Below are 17,593 nucleotides of genomic sequence, written 5' to 3' on the forward strand. Positions count from 1 at the left end.
AATAAATAATAATACATGATAAACCTTTTCTTAAGCAGAAGGTGTTTTAGCGCCTATTTTTTTTTTGTACAGTTTATTTAAAAAAATGGCTCTTTTATTAATAGATACTCTTTAACAATTACTCAATTACTAATCAACAGGTAAACTTTAGCAAAAAACGTCGCAACCGGATGCGGAACGACGAGGCGGCCATCATTGCCCTGTGCCGGTCACGGTCGCAAAATTTGGCCTCGCTCCCGATGTCCGACCAGGACGCGGTCGTGGTGTACGACGAGCGGACGGCCCTCTAGAGACAGAATTGAATTGAAAACGGGAGTAGGTACGACTTTCGGGGACTAATGTTGACGGGGTGAGGTATTCTTTTCGGCGTAGAAGGGACGAAGCTACGTTGGTTTTAGCGTAAAGAAAAAAAAAAAAGGTCAAACGAACTCCACGAGTACGACTAGTAACACGTGTGCTTACTAGTTTAGTTACACGTGGCAGACGAAGATAGCATGCCTATTTTGTATTCATGATCACCGAAATCACGCTAGAAAATTGATCGTTGTTAACATTTTACTGTAAGAAAGCTAATTTTCCATCAAAAATGTTACCTAGCAAAGTATCTCAACATTTTTGCTACTGAAAAAAACAAATCTTCTCCCCCGTTTTCAATATCGAAACATAATCGTGTTAGTCGTTGCAAATCGATCGATCCTCCCCCCAAAAGTAAAGAACCCCAAATCAAGAGAACGTGAATGTTGTTATTTATACATGAAACCAACATATTTCGACTAAAGATAAACAAAATAACGTTTACAAAGACTGATAGATTTCCCCCAATTGTAAAAAAGTAATTAACAAAAAACCAAAACTATCATAAAGAACGAAGCAGAAATTAAAACAGTTACTATTCACATTTGCAAAATAAACAGAGAAAAACAGATAGTCATACAAAATAAAACAAAATCGAAAACCGGAATCTCAAACCCAGTTTTTTAAGAACACAAACACAGGCTCTAAATCTCCCTTTAGAAAAATGCTAAGACAACAACCATCATTTCCGTACGAATAGTGTTATGATTATGCAATGTAAATCTTTCAATGTTTGCATCTCATCATCCGCGAGCGAAACCGCAAATTCCAGCAGACCCCCCTTTAGTAGTTCGTGAACGTTTTAGCGAAAAGAAACCAAAAGCCATTTTAGCTTGTAACTTAATTAGTGAAATCCCGGCGGGTGCAAACCTAAAATAAAATAAAAGAATTTAGATAAATTGGCGACAACACGTGCATCAATCGTTGCTTTACGTTTTCTGGTCATTATAAGTTAATTAGAAATTATATTTAAGCGAACCGCCGCGATTAGCATAGAAAAAATCATACAGTGAATTTAAACAAACAAACAAAAAACTTTACGTGTTTTAAACCGATCGAGTTAGCTGCAAGAAAACAGGAGAGCGTCATTAAATGATTTGCGGAAAAGAAAAAAGAAACAATACTTATTAAATGTAAAACAATCAGTAGAGCAGTGCAGAGGTTTTCCGCTGCTAGAAGAACGAGAATAGTTTGGCATGGTGAAGGGTGGACCTCACCAGCAGGAAAAAAAACTCACAAAAAGATTGACGGAACTGCAAGATTGGAAAATGTTTGCAAAACAGCTGCAGTAACAAAGGAGAAAATAAAGAAGGTCATGTGAATTTAAATAATCGTAATGGTTTAAAGTGATCCGAAATTCCATGTTATGTCCACCTGCTCATATTTCCATATTTTCTGTGGTTGACCTTAGTTTATTTTATCCGAAAAATCCTTGCAGTTCAACAGTTCTTTGAAAATTCGATGTAAAATTCTTTAGCAATTTCATATATTTCGAAAAACCATGTTCAGGGACTTTTCAAACAAGGATCGGACATTTTTAAAATGTTTCGTTAATCATTTTAAATCCGACAAGTGGAAGCCGAGCTATTTTTCTCAAAAAATAAAGTGGTATAATTTGATGACAGAAAACGAATGATTTTTAAAGAATTTTCTCAGCCACTCGAAAAAAAATATTTCAGAAATGGTTTAAACAAAACTATTTAAAAAAAAATCTGGCTCTGCCGAAACAAATGCTGATAAGGTATTTTTTGAGTACAGTAGTTGTTCGGTAATTGGGCGTTGTTTAACTGGGCGCTCGATAAAAGGGCCGTAGCCCAGTTAAAAAGCAGACAAACGTCAAAAAACCAAAACAAACCGAAATTACCGAGGGGTTAATGGATGCAAAAATCATGTTCAATAAATAAAAAAAAACTTTTTTCAATCTTTTATTTAATTTCAAGTCACAATTAAAGACATATGAAAAGCAAACATTGTACATAAATTTGAGTAATTTTTTATTTTTATATTTCATCTGGAAAAATTTATGCATCGGTCTATGGTACATTGGGTGGCCAAGTTTCAAAAAAGTGACCTTCTCCAAATATTTTTTGGTATTTTTTTCTCGAAAGTAAACATTCTAACTAAGAAAAATCCAAATTTTCAAAGCTCTAAATTTGTTCATTACGGAGATACGCAAGCTGAAACTCAAAAAATGGAGTAAAAAACTAGCGTTTTTCGTAAAAAAGGCTGATTGTTTAATTTTAACATAGCTCAGCCATTTTAAATGTTTTACTAGGACAACTATACATCGTTGGAAAGGTAATGAGATAAGCTTTGAAACTAATAATAGATAAAATGTTGTTTCCAAACCAAAAACTGAAGTTTTCATCGAATAACTGGAGCATTTTTTGACAAAACATATTTTTTTGTGTTTGTTAATCGAGTACTTTTTTTGCTAACCGATGCTAAACATGAAACTAAGATCACTTGAAAGATTGGATTATAATCTAACATTGCTGAAATTTCCAGCCTGCGATTTTTTGCGTTTTCGGAGATATGCCATTTTGAACATTTACGTTTTTTCAAAATTTGCTGCAATCTACATATGCGCCCGTTTATTTCACTTGCTTTGCTACCTACTTCGTGGGCATCGTCGCTTCAAAAATCAATACCTTGTTTCATGAAGTTCGAAATGACTTTATTGGAATTTTCTGTTGCCTACATTTCAAATTGAGTACCTTAGTCAAAATAAGGTATTCGTACCGAAGTTTCTCAAGCGAAACTGGAGAATCTCAGTTTGATACCGAAAAAAGTATTCAGCAAAATGTTTACTTAGCATGATGAATTTCTGCGATCAATCCATGAAACTAATTCACATTTAAGTTCTATGTTGGTTAGTATAAAACATCATAAAAAGTACCATTAACATATCCTGAAGCTGTCACAAACTCTATAATCAAATGAATTTTAAGAATATGGTTTGTATTTTATCGTTTTACTTCATAATTAAAATTTTCAATAAAATTATTTTTTCTGTTATTTGATTTAACAATTAAAATTTTCGCAATTTTTGCCCGTAAGGGTGGGGAGGGGGGGGGTCTCAAGTTATATGGCATGGACTCACAAAAAGAAACACACAGCAGTAAATAATAAATATTTGACTTAAAATGAATTTATTACGCTTAACAAAATTTTGTTGGTGGGGAGGAGGAGAGGGGGGGGGGGTTGAAAAATAGAGGAGGGAGGGGTTGTGTCCTTAAAGTGGGGATGTATTAGCTTATCCATAATTTAATAATATAAACTTGCAATACAATATATACGCAATTCTGTTGCACTTGCAAATGTATGAAAAGACTATTTATTATAAACAATCAACTATTGAAAAACATGAAAAGTCATAAAAATCGACGTTTATCATTTCAATACCATACAATTACCCAAATTTGTGTGAAAAAACATTTAAAAAGCAAAAAAAAATAATTTGGCCGCCTGTTTGTATGGAGATGGCCCATAGTGCGGTGGTTCCCTCGCAATTTTTCGTTCAGCCCAGTTAGCGAGCAGCATTCGGAGACTGGGCTATGTTCTCAGCCCAGTTATCGAACAAGTACTGTACTTTGATAAGATTTTTTCAGGAAAAAAATGGATGGAATTCTATCCGAATCCTTTTCCAGCCGAAGATACGAGTATTTTTTCCTAACATGCAAAGATTTTTGAAAGTTTTTTCTTCTCCCCTCTTTTTGATGATTTTTTCATTTACTATTTTAAACTTTTTTTTCAATATCACCACGATTTGATATACAGATAAAAGAAATATTTTTCGATTGTTTTCAAACTCTTTCGAATGAATTGTTTGTTTTCAAACTCTTTCGAATGAATACTTTTTTTTATTCTAAAAAGTCAGGTGTCCAAACTTCAAAATTGAGCTGCTAAGAGGCCATCCACAAACTACGTACACTGTTTTGAAAATTCTAGAACAACCCCCTCCCATGTGAAAAATTGACAAATCTCTCATGTTTGGCTCGTGGACAATCGACAACCCGTTGAAAATCATCTTTAGCATATTTGGGCTGGTAAAATACTATTTTGATCGAGATTTTGATTTCCGAAATTCCGCGAAAAGGTTTTTTTGTCTCGAGAAAAAAATCTGCGATAGGGTAGGGTAGTCATCAATGAGACACTTTTGGTTTTCAACTTTCAAAGATTTTTCTCATTTTTTCATCAGCATGTTTTAATGAGCTTTTTGTTGCATTTTCTTTCTTTTAATGTGTTCTAACATTGACCAAAATATGAGATCGATCCGACATCTACAGCCAGAGTTATTCAACTGTCTCATTGTAGACGCACTTGGCAGGAACAATGAGACAGCTGGGGAACAATGAGACACACTACGAAAATCAAGATTTTTCTAGTAAAACATCATGTTTTTGTATTGTTCCATTGCATGTAACTTGCCTTGAACATTTTAGAGCAATTTTGCCAACATGAAACTTTAATTATCAAAAGTTATACTAAAAAGTATTGACATTTTGTAAAATACGTATATTTATACCAAATAACTTTGCATTTTTGGCTAAATGAAGTTAAAACTCAATAAACTCAATAAATATGCCAAAAATCACTTTTAATTCATGTTTTGAAAGATTTCCATAGATTTTGAAAAGTTTAATGAAGAAAAATCAAAGTGTCTCATTGTTACCCATGTGCTGAAATGAGTGGGGAACAATGAGACAGTCCTGGATACTGGGTATATTCTAAATTTTGGCCAAACCTAATGAAAGGACATTGTAGCCCAACTCAATCCCTATGGAACGTCGAAAGAAATTTGAAGAAATATTAGTTTTGGTGTTAATGGCAGCCTACGAGCGAAAAAGTAATTTTTGTCCATAATTTACTTTTACACCCCAGAATCAAACATTTATGAATAACTTTTAAAGGAAGCGTCCATAACCAAAGCCACTATAATGGCAGACGTGTATCCAGTAGACACACCTTTCCCCCAAATATGAGCCTGATTGGTTGAAACTACGACTTGTGAGAGCCATTTTATCATTGTTCCCCGTGTCTCATTGATGACTACTCTACCCTACATCCAGATATTTTGAAAAACTTATGATTGCAAAACAACTAGACCGGTGTAAAATGCATTTTTTTCTTTTAAATGGCGAAACCATGGCTTATAATTCCAATTTTCTTTATTTTAATTTGTTTGCCCTTTACTCAATTTTGGTCAAGGGATATAAGGGACATAAACTTAAAAAATGCAACGGCCATGTTTTTTTTTTCCTTTTCAAATGTTTTAATTCAGATTTCTTAAAATATCGAATTTTGTTTTTTTATTTTTTCACAATTTTAGGCCGATTCAAATATTTTTAAAAAGTTTTTGTCCCTCGACTAGGCCGGGGTCGAGGAGGGGGGAAATAAAAAAAATGAAATTACAAGCCAGAATTTCAACATTTCAAAGAAAAATCCTGCTTCATACACCACTACAGTTGATTTGCTGCCACTAATAAAAAAAAAAAATAAAAAAAATTTGGATACTTTTTTTGCGGTACATCGTAAATTCATAAAAATTAGAATGATATTTGAGTTAACCCAAACATGCTTAAAATGATTAGAAATGCAGAGGAATGCATTTTAAATTGATTTCATCTGATTGCACTTAAATTTTCAAATTTTTAAAATTCTTTTCTATTTTGTTTTTGTTTTATATTAAACATATGAAAGACAATAGCTTGAAGGCCCTTTTAAAAACAAGCCTTTTTTTCGATTTTTTTTTTCATTTTTTTCTGTTGAAATAATAAAAATTAATAATTTTTCACTGTTTTTTTTTTTATTTTTAGATTATTTGAAAGCATTTTTGATATTAATAGCAATTCCCCACGAAAACAGCATGATTCGGAAAAATCTACATTTTCACTAAAATTGCAACAACTTCAAAATTCAAGCGATGACTTATACCAAATACTTTTTTAGTACTAATTCTTTCGATATTGAAAGATGCTACTGAAATTATCGCAATTTTAGTGAAAAATGTTGTTTTTTCCGCCCAGCGCGCGGCGCGTTGAAAAACCTAGTTTTATTTTCAAAAATATATATCGAAATTCTGTTAATGAAACTCCACTATTTTGAGATATGTTATGTAAAATTGTCCAAGGATTCCGATAAAAATATTTCCAGGTACAGTGGACTCTCTCGTTGTCGGTATTAAAGATACCGTCGACAGCACGAGGTGTCACCAGGGACTGAAAAAAATATTGACAGATGTAGCATAGAGAGCCGAGAGCTTATTAGAGAACGATTACGATAGATCGAGTAAAATCCTTTGTCTTTTGCTCTATCGGTACCTCCATTTGACAGTTCTCTTGCTTCGATTGGTACTTTTGGTTTAAGAGAGAGGTGGGCAAAAAAAGAGCGAGCCGCTCAAAGAGCCGGTTCACAAAAAAGAAAGAACGAGCCATGGCTCACAGGAAAAGAGCCGCGGTTCTTTTTGAAACTCTGGTCTTTTAAAAGAGCCATTTCAAGATGGAATGATTTTTTAACTTTTGTCTATTTTAAAGTTAACAAATATCATTAATTGGAATTTCCTACAAATTTTAGCATAAAATTTGTTTTTGAGGATTGAGAATGTTTTTTTTTTTCAATTCTTGTAAATTATGTCACATTTGTCAGAATTAAGCACACGGTGAACTTTTTCATGTACTTAAATAACTTCAAAAGTGAATGATTTTCTAAACAAAATAAAAAGCTTTTCATTGCACAACAGATCGGAAGACAAATTACAAAATTACCGGAGTACAAATTTGAGCATTTCAAAATGCTTCACTTAGAATTAATGTAAACATCAACTAACGCGAGCAAGATGGACTCTTTGTTTACACTTCGGACTCGGCCCTATTACAATTTTTTGCTTGATTTAATTTTGGCATTTATAGAATTTTTGATTAAATAATAATGTAGAAAAGAGTTCGCAAGACATTTTCTCATGATAAAATTTGTTTAATTTTAGCAGAAATAATCGCAATTTTGTAAAATTAATAGAAATTTTCTCCAAAATTCAAGATTTACGTTTGGGTGCTTTCCCCATCCAATCATTGGAACGATTAGAACTATAGTTTTAACGCGAATCTGCTCGTTTTTGTTTTTTTTTAATAATGTCTAATTGAGTCTAACAAAAATCATCAAAATCATATCATTCTTTAAAATAGTATTTCCAACATTTTGTTTTGAAAAAGAGTGAAAGAGCGGTTCAAAAGCTGTTAAAAAGCGAGCAAAAATGAGAGGCTCCTAAAAAAGAGCGGTTTTGAACACCTCTAGTTTAAAAACTTTATCAATTAAATCAGAATGTAAAAAGAGTTCACAGAATATTTTCTCCAAATAACATATCAGCATTAGTTCAATTCTTGCAGAAATAAACACAATTTTATAATTAATTGCAATTTTTTGGATGCCAACCCAAAAGTTTAGGTTCTAGTAGAAATCTTGACATAGAGGCCACCAAGACCTATCGTTTTCATGGGCGTCTTCTGGTTTTCAGTTTTATTTTTTTATCAAATAATTTATAAAAATCCAATGTGAAATGGCTTATAAAATCACACGATTCTTAAAAAAAATCTGTTCATCAAAATTTTGAAAAAGAGCGAAAGAGCCGTTCAAGAGAGCGGCTCTTTTTAATGAGCGAACGAAAATGAGCGGCTCCTAAAAAAGAGCGCTTTTGCCCACCTCTAGTTTGAGATGTCCGTTCTCTAATAAGCTCCAGGTTCTCTAATGTACCACTGTTGATATCGACACTCAAAAAACTGTTCACCACAATGCTGCATGAAAAGGTATGTGGATTTTTTCCAAACCTATTCCCATGCGATTGTGTCATGAAATTCATGCATACCGAAAACCAGCTGACACACACATTGAAAGCAAGTTTGCATGCGCCTCTGATGAATTTCACCGGACTTTCATGTAGCTTCCACCGCATTGTCCTGTGCTTCTTATTATATTTTAACGTGATCCTCATGAGCAGCAGAATGTATTCGCTGGATTTTCATGCGTTTTTGCTTCGAGTGTCTTGTGATTTGTTCTAGGATTTGTTACCAGTAATGTTTTTTTTTCGTTTTGTGATTACTTATCAAAGAAAAAAAGGTTGCTCTTTTGACATTTTTTTATTAACCAATTTTAATAACACTTCAACACAAAATATGGTTCACTTTACATAAAACACTATAAATCACAAAATACTAAAATTTTCTGCTATTTTCTGGTTCAGGAGACATTTTCAATGAATAATTTCACACACGCACTCTTGGTTATCGTTTCGGTTTATCACTTGCGGAACGCGGGTCCAGGGAGACTTCCTTAGCGATCCTCACCTTCTGCCGCACGCGACCAGTGCCTTTGTTACCTTCTTAGCTTGTTTGACTCCCATGTCCTGGACCGGGTGAGCCTAGCTCACCTCCGGCTTCATGTTGCGCTTGGCTTTGTTGTCGGTGATTTGCACCGACGTTGTTGCTCTGGAACTTCGGTTTTCGTGGCCTAGAAAATAAACAAATAAAATTAAAAAGTTAAGCAAAATACGATGGCATTGTGGGCAAAATACTTACTATTGCACTTCATAATCTCACTTCGTAAAAATCATCGCTAGATTGTTCCGGCACAAACAGAAAAAAAACTGAAACCATGTTCAGTTGATGACAATCAGCAGCTAACTGACTGTCCCAGACTTGCACGCCCGACTCAAAATTTGCAGACAGGATTTTCACGCTTGAGGCTTTGTTCATTCATCACCATGACTTTTCACTTCAATGTTGCATGAAAATGCTAGTGATTTTTTTTTCCATAGCATTTTCCACGTGGATATAACAAGAATTTCATGCAAACCAAGAAACAGATGACTGCATGCCACGCCCCCGATTTTTCAGGCATGAGTTTCACGCAGCATTTGGTTGTGTGGGTGAAGGCTGCGTGCAAATCAAGTTGGGTTGACATGAATGCACTGCCTTTCCTCAGTAATGTGAGGAAGGCAAAAACCTGAAAACCTAGATTCTCCGAGGGGTAGGACACTCAACCATCGCAGATCCCATCGATGAACCGCCCTAACACAAACCTTGTCGAAACCACCACACTCAAAACAAGGTTACTGTAAGAAAGGTTGGGCTGAAAGCGTGTTGGTTAAGTATTAGTAAGCAAAAAAGTGTCAACATTTGCGATGCTTCAAGTGGTGACGTCACAACGCTCTCGTTTCTTATGGCTAGTATACAGAATTGAATGAAAATTTGTCCAATTTTAAATTAAACGGTGATTTTCGAGATTAAATGGATTAAAACAATAGAAAGCATGTATATACAGTAGTAGAAAGCATTAAATGAGAGTTTCTTGATTACATAAAATATATAAATTGATTCAATTTGGACTGCAATGATAGTACAACTTTGATCGCAGGGATTTGGAATGTAGTTTGTTAAATTACCTGGGACCCGTGGTGTAGGGGCAAGCGTGGTTGCCTCTCACCTTGTCGGCCTGGGTTCGATCCCAGAAGGTCCCGGTGGCAAATTTTGTGACAAGATTTGTCTGATCACGCCTTCCGTCGGACAGGAAAGTAAATGTTGGCCCGATTTAACCTTGAGGTTAGGTCGATAACTTAGCCTTCGGACACCTAGTTTCGAGTAAGAATCTCGCAATCGAGAATGACAAGGCAATGCTGTAAAGCGGATAATTTATTAATTTTTTATCAGTTGAGAGACATCCAACATAGAAAACTAGACTTGTTTAAAACGAGGAATAAGTCGGAAATAAATTATTTTGATTTGTTGATACCGTCAACTGGATGGTGGTTCCGGTACAGCCCCAAGCGCGAAACACCCAGTACTTGTTGCCTATGTCCGCCTCCAGCAGTTGCATCTTGAAGTAGCAATTCTCCGTTTGAGTATCACCTTGTTGAGCTTAAAATTGAAAATCAACCATTCCCGCTTGTAGACGTGAGCGACTTCATCCACCCCGGATTCGGGATCGACCGCGAGACCACCCTTCAGCTTCAGCGTCACCTTCGACGGGGCGGATTTGGTATAGATAATCTTCTTCGATTTGAACTTTTCTTCATCCTACGGGATTCGGCTGTGCGGATTGGAGACCCAATCGCAGATGGACTTGCTCGTGATGTACGATATTTCGCCGCCTGCCTTGGCATTCTCGAAGTAATCTTCCGGCACGACCTGAATCTGCATGTCTTTGGCCTCCTGCATGCGACTGCACATCCGTTCAACCTCTGCCGGGGTCGAGATAATGGCCGCGAACAAGTTGGTGATTTTGGTGCCCACTTTACCGCCCAGTTTGAGGATCTCGCCCTTTAGGGCGTTTCCGTCTTGCGAAGAATGAAAAACTTCAGGTAGAGTAGAGTGGGGTCTTCTTGCACTTGATCCTCGGTTCTGCCAGCTATTCCCCCTTCTTGACCTTCTTCATCGTGGTGCTCAGACTCGGCGGGACGTACTTGATGACTCGATTTGTACTTGGCCAATAAGGGAAACTGCAGCTTGATCTCGTCCGGAATTATGGCTGGAACGCACGTCGGTTTGGCCTCCGCGGTTAGGCGCTCGACCTACTCGGCGAGGTCGCCGGATTGACACAGCTGAATAATGAAAATAATATTGTATTAATTATTTTTCGAATCTAATCTTAGTATGTTTTACCTACCTGTTTGCTGAAGGATTGAATTTTGCCGGAAGTGGAGAGAGGAAACAGCACCGCAACCGTCTCCGGTTCGTCAAATTAATAATCACTCCGCAAATGGCCATAATCACGCCATAGATTCCTCAAAACTAGTCCAAACCAACTTCAAATCGCCCATCTGCCACTGAACTTCAATGAAAAACAAACTTTGTGACGTCACAGTGTTCGTCGCCAAATGTGCACGGAGATAAAAAATGAAGAAAAATTAAATTTCATGCGAAAATTTACATTTTCTTTTTTTCTCCGTGTTGGCAACAATACAGCCTTACAAAAACAGCCCAACCTGTCTTACAGTAACCTTGCACTCAAAAGCCTTTCTTATCTGACATTTCGTGTTGCAGAATTATTCTGTTTCTTGCGAAGACACACAACGCGAGAATCGCTACGGCGGCGGACTCAAATTTCGTTCGTCTGAAATTTTCGCTCGTCTCTTTTTCCTACGTTAAAACATATTTTATCGCGTAAATTTGTCAGTGTTTAGTGCGTGTTGTGTTGCGCTTGAAAAACATGGTATTTTACTTCACCAGCAATGTCGTCCAACCGCCGGTGACACTGTTTATGGGACTTGACAAGTACGAAAGTAAGTTTCTGCGGGGTTGGTGTTGTGGCGGCGGCCTGCTTAGGTTAGAATTATGGACGGGGCTGAGATTTGGGGAAAAGTAACTTCTGCTGGACAAACCAACAAACAGGTGGGAAGGGTCTTCTTCGGGATTGGCGCTTAAGTTTTAACAATCTTTTAGCGGAATGTTCTACAAGCTTAGGAATTCATTAGAGATTACAGAGGGGAGCCGATAATTTGGACGTCTGGCAGCAATATTTTGACGTTTGAATTCTTTTTGATTCGAATTAACTGTATTCAAAATAGCGAATTGTTATGTATGTTTGTAAAACTACAAATTAAACAATTTCAACATTTGTGATATTGATTAACTAATTCTAGAGCTTTTTTTTTGTATAAATCACTTCATTAACACGTTATGTTTGACCAAAAGTAACTGTTTAACTTCTCTTTTCAGACGAAGATCTTATCAAATGGGGCTGGCCAGAGGATGTTTGGTTCCACGTGGACAAGGTGTCCTCGGCGCACGTGTACCTCCGGCTGAATCCGGTATGCATTTAATTGTTAAAAATCCTTCAGCTTTCTAAACAAATTTCCTTCTCAGGGCCAAACCCTGGACGACGTCCCGTCCGCCGTCATCGAGGACGCCTGCCAGCTGGTCAAGGCCAACAGTATTAACGGCAACAAGATGAACAACGTCGACATCGTGTACACCATGTGGGACAACCTCAAGAAAACGCAGGGCATGGACGTGGGCCAAGTCTCGTTCTACCGCGACAAGGACGTGCGCAAGATGCGCATCGAGAAGCGCTCCAACGAGATCGTGAACCGGCTCAACAAGACGAAGCGCGAGGAACATCCGGACTTTCGGGCCGAGCGGGAAAAGCGGGACGCCGCGGAGCGGGCGGAGAAGAAGGCCAAGGTGCGGGATGGGCGGGAGCGCGAAAAGGAGGAGGAAAAGCGGCGCCTGGAGGAGAAGGAGCTGCGCAGCTACAACTCGCTGATGAAGTCGGAGAACATGACGAGCAACTACGACGCGGGGAACGATTCGGACGAGTTTATGTGAGGGAGAGAGAGAGAGAGAGTACGGTAAGGTGGAATAAATTATTGCAAAACTGTTATTTTTTTGGGGTTGGTTGTTGAGCTTCGAACGCGTTCCCTTAAAGTTGCACGTTGACGGCGGCAAGGGCGTCCACGATCCACTGCGGGACGGAGCTGTCCGGGAAACGGTCCTGCATGTACGACTTGATAAACTCCGGGAAGGTGTCCGCTTCGATGCTCTTTCGAATGTCTCCCATTAGTTTGAGCTGAAAGAGGACAAATTATAGGTCTTGAATCAAAATAGCGGATTGAAACCTACCTGAAAAGCCACGTTGTGGATACTGATGATGCTACAGGCCACCGGTTCCACCGTAACAATGTGATGTAGGTACGCTCGTGTGTACGTTTTGCACGTGGAACAGTCGCAGTTCTCGTCAATCGGTCGCATATCGGTCTTGAAGGTCTGTTGCTTCAGGTTGAGCTGACCCTGCCGGGTCAACGCGCAGCCAAACCGGGCCGTCCTCGTCGGGAACACGCAGTCAAACATGTCGATACCAAGCGCGACGCAGACCACCAAATCCGCCGCAAATCCAACTCCCATCAGATAGCGTGGCTTGTCCTCGGGCAGCAAATCCGTACAGAGATGGACCGTACGCCAGAACTCGTCCTTGCTTTCACCCCCGCTCAAACCCCCAACGGCGAACCCGCGCGTGTTCCGTTCCGTCAATTCAGCCGCACAAACTTTCCGTAGTTCCGGCTGAAGTCCGCCCTGAACGATCGGAAAGATACTCTGCTCATCGTCCCTCGCGTGAGCCTCAATACTCCGGTCAAGCCACCGAATTGTCCTATGCATGGCCTCCTCAACCCGAGGCCCGGTCGTGGTCGTCTTGACCACATCGTCCAACTGCATCATAATGTCCGCCCCAATCGCGTTCTGAATCTCCATGGACCGCTCCGGAGTCAACATACACTCACTCTTATCGTACGGAGACTCAAACTTCACCCCTTCCTCAGTTATCTCCGCCAGCTGAAGCAACGAAACCATCTGGAACCCGCCCGAATCGGTCAACAGCGCCCGGGGCCAGCCCATAAAGGCGTGCAACCCACCAACCTTCTTCAAGATCTCCGTCCCCGGACGCATCCCCAAGTGATACGTATTCCCCAGCATTATCTGACACCCCAACGTCATAATCTGATCCGGAAGCAGTCCCTTCAGCGTCCCCTAAAAAACAACCAAAACATTAACAACCACCAAACCTACGCGTGACCAGCCTCACCTGCGTTCCGACCGGCATAAACACCGGCGTGTCGACGTCGCTGTGCCGCAGGCTCATCACGCCTACGCGCGCCTTGGTGCGGGAACATTTGGCCAGTACGCGGTAGCGTAGAGGGGGACCGGTGGGGGCCGTCGTCGCGGCGGGTTGATCGGCGGCTGCGGACGACATCCTTCGGAGGAACTGCTTTAAACACGGCAAGGATCGTGGCGCGCGCATTCGCGTAGAACCAGGCTGGAGTATCACCCTAACCGGACTCAAGAGACAGCTGGGGCTGAAAGAAAAACAGATTGACGTTTTGGATTGCGGGATTGTCGGCAGATTTGCAGATGAAGTTTGGAAATGTCTGCCAAAAAAATGGTTTCAGTTTGTCTGTAATGAATGCGCCACAGACGCCATTTCGCCGCAAACATTGATGATAATTGGGTACTAAAGCCCTATGTCAATTTTTATGTACAACGGTAAAAAACACGATTAAAAACCATTTCTGATCACTATTTTTCATTTTAATGCAAAAAATTTTTTTGACAAGACAACATTTTTTTGATGGATCAACTATGGTCCCCTTGGAACGAGCTGTCAAGTAGGAGCTTTTCTGTCAAGAAGGACCGAGAGGTTAATTTTTCAAAATTGATTTAAAAATCCATTTTAAACTCTTTGTGGTCGTACAAAGGGTCATTGTACTCAGAAAAATAAGCTTTATCGCTGTAAACAATAATATCAGCAATCTATGCTTCATTTTAGAACCCAATTTTTATTTTATCAATTTTCAGTTTTGGACTGAAATTTGTGGTCAGCAAGCTGAATTTGACCAGTTGGATGTCTGGTACGTTACAATATATTGTCCTAAATGCCGCTATTTATATTACACACAATCACATCACTTTGGAGGATGAATCTCAAAACGCAGAATCTTGAAATGCTGAAAATTATTAGGACTGAAGTTTTTTGCTCAAAAAAATTAAAACATATGGAAAAACCATAACAATAATCATTTAATTTTTTCTCGAAAACTGAAATTTTTGAAAGGAAAAAAAAAGAGTTTTATTTGAAATGCTCGTTAAAATATAAGAAATCTTATAATTCTATAGTAGGTCCCTGGGTGCTGAAAAGACAGAATGCGTAACGTGATTTCCGAATGATCCCCACTGCTCCTCACTAATACAACTGAACTACAGCTGTAAATATAAACAAAGTAGAAGGCTTTGTTCAAGCTCAAGCGTGACGTATTTTTTGCTGTTGAAGTGACTCGTTTTGAAACATTTTGGAGTCCTTCTTTGTTTTTAACGTGATGAAATATTGCGTCAGAAGTGGGAGAATTTCGTGAATCAGAAGAGCAACCGGATGGAAGTTACGAGATTTTGTATCTTTGAAGCGCAGTGATAATACAGGAGTAAGATTATTCAATGTTATTTGGCAGGTGCCATTCACAGTTACTGATAATTCGTCTTAAACAATTTGTAAACATAGGTTTTGAGTGAGACATAACGCTTATGGAAATGTTAGCAACGAATTAAGACAATCTCGATTTCATCTCTTTTCTTAAGACTGACTCAAAAGCTAGACGCTCTCGACTTTTATATTCCTGACAAAATAAATTATAGATCGATTACAATACTTGCCAATTCATGGCATCATTTTCCAAACAGTAAATTGGTTCCGCTTTGACAGTTCTAAATTGAGGCCGCTTTGCGGACAACTATTCTGCACCCAGGTAGGTCCTTTACAAAAAATTAAATATAATAAATATTGAAAAAAAAAATGAAATTCAAAGTAAAAAACGAAAAATTTGAAAATAAAAAAAGACATAACATTCTTGCAAACTTTATGGAAAGGTCCTATATGTACGTAGGTAACCTCTTTTGTTTTGGGTAGAGTACTTTCAAATGTTCAAAATGTTTTAAATTATAAGAGCAATTCCAGCCCAAAACAGGATTTTTTTAGGTACGGGACCATCCATAAACCACGTGGACAACTTAGGGGGGGGGGGGGGGGGTTCGGCGATTGTCTACGCTCCATACAAAAAAGATTTTATTTGTATGGAAATTGTCCACGATGGGGGGGGGGGGGGGGTTGAGAATTCAAAAAAAAGTGTCCACGTGGTTTGTGGATGGTCCCTACCTTTTTCTCGACTCTCTCCGATTTCATTGATACTTTGTAGACATGTTATCCTACGCTTATATAAGCCATTTTTGTGTATATGAAGCCAGTTACATTCGAGAACGGCATTTGAGAAGGGCGTAAGTGTTTAAAATATTTTTGTATTTTGTAATTTAAATATTGCTGTATCTTGAAGCCGTTGCATTGGTCAAAGACAAACTTGTAGGAAACTTGACGGGCTTTCCGAAAAAAATACACCGAAAGAAAAAAATACGCCACTTTCATGAGATTTTTAAGTTAAAAAGTCAAATTTGAAGGTGAGCCAACAATTTTTTTTCGTTCAAATTTTTTGTGAAAATAGCCTAAGATGTTACGAAAAGACTCACGAAAAATGCAGGATGGAGCATCACCTAAAAAAAATACAAAAATCATCTACCGAAACTGTTTTATTTTTTCAAAAGTGCTCTAAACAGTAAAATTTCAAAAACCGAACACGAGAGTCAATTCTCCAGACAATTTTACATAAAAGTCTCCATATTGACCATTGTTCTAAGTCCAATCCTTGTGAAGTTACAGCGGTTTTAAAAATAAAAAAGTTGAAAAAATAGGTTTTTTGGTGGTTTTTGGCAATTTCTATATGACAGACTTGATTTTTCAGTCTCGAAAATATTTTTACCGGAAAGCTCGTCCAATTTCCCATAAGTTTGTCTTTGACCACATTTTAATTGGATGTATGGGCTTACAGATATAAGCAAATTACATTGCTTAAAAATGAAAACATAACATTTTTCAGTGTAGTATAGTAACCTGGATAGTAAATTAGCTACATTGTAATTGTAGGATTCTAGAGTCCTTTTTTTAAAAAAGGTCTTTTAAAATATTGACTTTCATGCGTTCATATGTCCTTATAAAAACAACTCTGGAATTTCAGAATTGAAATGTGTAATTTTTTATTTTTTTTAAGTTTTAAAATTAAATATTTATGAAATTTCACATTTTGACATTCTGAACTTCAAAGTTTTTTAGAATTAATTTTCTTTCTTAGGTTTGATTTGCAAAGTAAAAGAATTTCAGAATCTTATGACTAAAGATTTTTTAATGTAATGTTTAAAACCACATTTAGAAATGTTCCCATATTTTAAAATTATGAATGATTTTGAAATTCATTAAACAAAGAATTTGAAAAATCCACGATTCAAAAATTTAAGAATGGAGCATTTTTATTTGAACAGTTTTTTTCTTAATTTAGAAATTTTCAATTTTGATTTTCTAGAATTGGAGAATTATTGAATCTTTTGTATTTTTTTTTTACTACAAATATTTTCAAGCGTTAAAAATCGAGCCATTACTTTTTTAATTACCCTCAACCACCAACTGTTGTCAAACGAACTGGGGTACAAACTAAAAAAGTGTAAAAAAGTTGGTGGTTGGTCACTTCGACGGTAACATTTCAAAAGGCATCATGTACATTTTGACACTTTCTGGGTTATTGTATATTCTGAAAGTACTTCTAATAAGCTACCTCTCCACCAAAAATGAGCAAAAGTTACTTCAGTAAAGTCTGTTTAATCAT

At 37.7% G+C, this 17,593-nt stretch overlaps 3 protein-coding genes across 6 annotated transcripts in view; 2 read left to right on the plus strand and 1 right to left on the minus strand.

Annotated features, from left to right (window-relative positions):
* Positions 1 to 1,429, plus strand: part of LOC120417057 (GATA zinc finger domain-containing protein 10-like) — a 48,882-nt gene extending 47,453 nt beyond the window's left edge. For all 4 annotated transcript variants that reach the window (XM_039579013.2, XM_039579012.2, XM_039579014.2 and 1 more), the window contains one exon: positions 141 to 1,429. In XM_039579013.2, coding sequence (XP_039434947.1) covers positions 141 to 290 — 150 coding nt within the window. In that variant the 3' untranslated portion in view covers positions 291 to 1,429. The remainder of the gene's footprint in view (positions 1 to 140) is intronic.
* A 9,959-nt stretch (positions 1,430 to 11,388) lies between these two features.
* Positions 11,389 to 12,690, plus strand: LOC120417059 (coiled-coil domain-containing protein 25). Its single transcript, XM_039579016.2, has 3 exons — positions 11,389 to 11,626; positions 12,063 to 12,154; positions 12,210 to 12,690. Exons 1-3 carry the CDS (start codon positions 11,554 to 11,556, stop codon positions 12,669 to 12,671), a joined length of 627 nt encoding a protein of 208 aa, XP_039434950.1. The 5' UTR covers positions 11,389 to 11,553; the 3' UTR covers positions 12,672 to 12,690.
* Positions 12,691 to 14,202, minus strand: LOC120417058 (queuine tRNA-ribosyltransferase catalytic subunit). The gene is made up of 3 exons (XM_039579015.2): positions 13,924 to 14,202; positions 12,966 to 13,868; positions 12,691 to 12,912 (listed from the first exon to the last, which is right to left on the minus strand). Exons 1-3 carry the CDS (start codon positions 14,137 to 14,139, stop codon positions 12,766 to 12,768), a joined length of 1,266 nt encoding a protein of 421 aa, XP_039434949.1. The 5' UTR covers positions 14,140 to 14,202; the 3' UTR covers positions 12,691 to 12,765.
* Between the last annotated feature and the right edge of the window lie 3,391 nt (positions 14,203 to 17,593).

This window comes from Culex pipiens, chromosome 3, assembly GCF_016801865.2.
Source record: "Culex pipiens pallens isolate TS chromosome 3, TS_CPP_V2, whole genome shotgun sequence".
Classification (NCBI taxonomy): domain Eukaryota; kingdom Metazoa; phylum Arthropoda; class Insecta; order Diptera; family Culicidae; genus Culex; species Culex pipiens.

What these genes read in the sequence shown, in the direction of transcription:
- LOC120417058 (XM_039579015.2), bottom strand. Translation starts at nt 14,139, where the DNA reads ATGCGCGCGCCACGATCCTTGCCGTGTTTAAAGCAGTTCCTCCGAAGG. An exon ending in TTATGCCGGTCGGAACGCAG is followed by an intron (nt 13,869 to 13,923) that starts GTGAGGCTGGTC and finishes GTTGTTTTTTAG; the next exon opens with GGGACGCTGAAGGGACTGCT. An exon ending in TCCACAACGTGGCTTTTCAG is followed by an intron (nt 12,913 to 12,965) that starts GTAGGTTTCAAT and finishes GTCCTCTTTCAG; the next exon opens with CTCAAACTAATGGGAGACAT.
- LOC120417059 (XM_039579016.2), top strand. Translation starts at nt 11,554, where the DNA reads ATGGTATTTTACTTCACCAGCAATGTCGTCCAACCGCCGGTGACACTG. An exon ending in GGGACTTGACAAGTACGAAA is followed by an intron (nt 11,627 to 12,062) that starts GTAAGTTTCTGC and finishes TTCTCTTTTCAG; the next exon opens with ACGAAGATCTTATCAAATGG. An exon ending in TGTACCTCCGGCTGAATCCG is followed by an intron (nt 12,155 to 12,209) that starts GTATGCATTTAA and finishes TTTCCTTCTCAG; the next exon opens with GGCCAAACCCTGGACGACGT.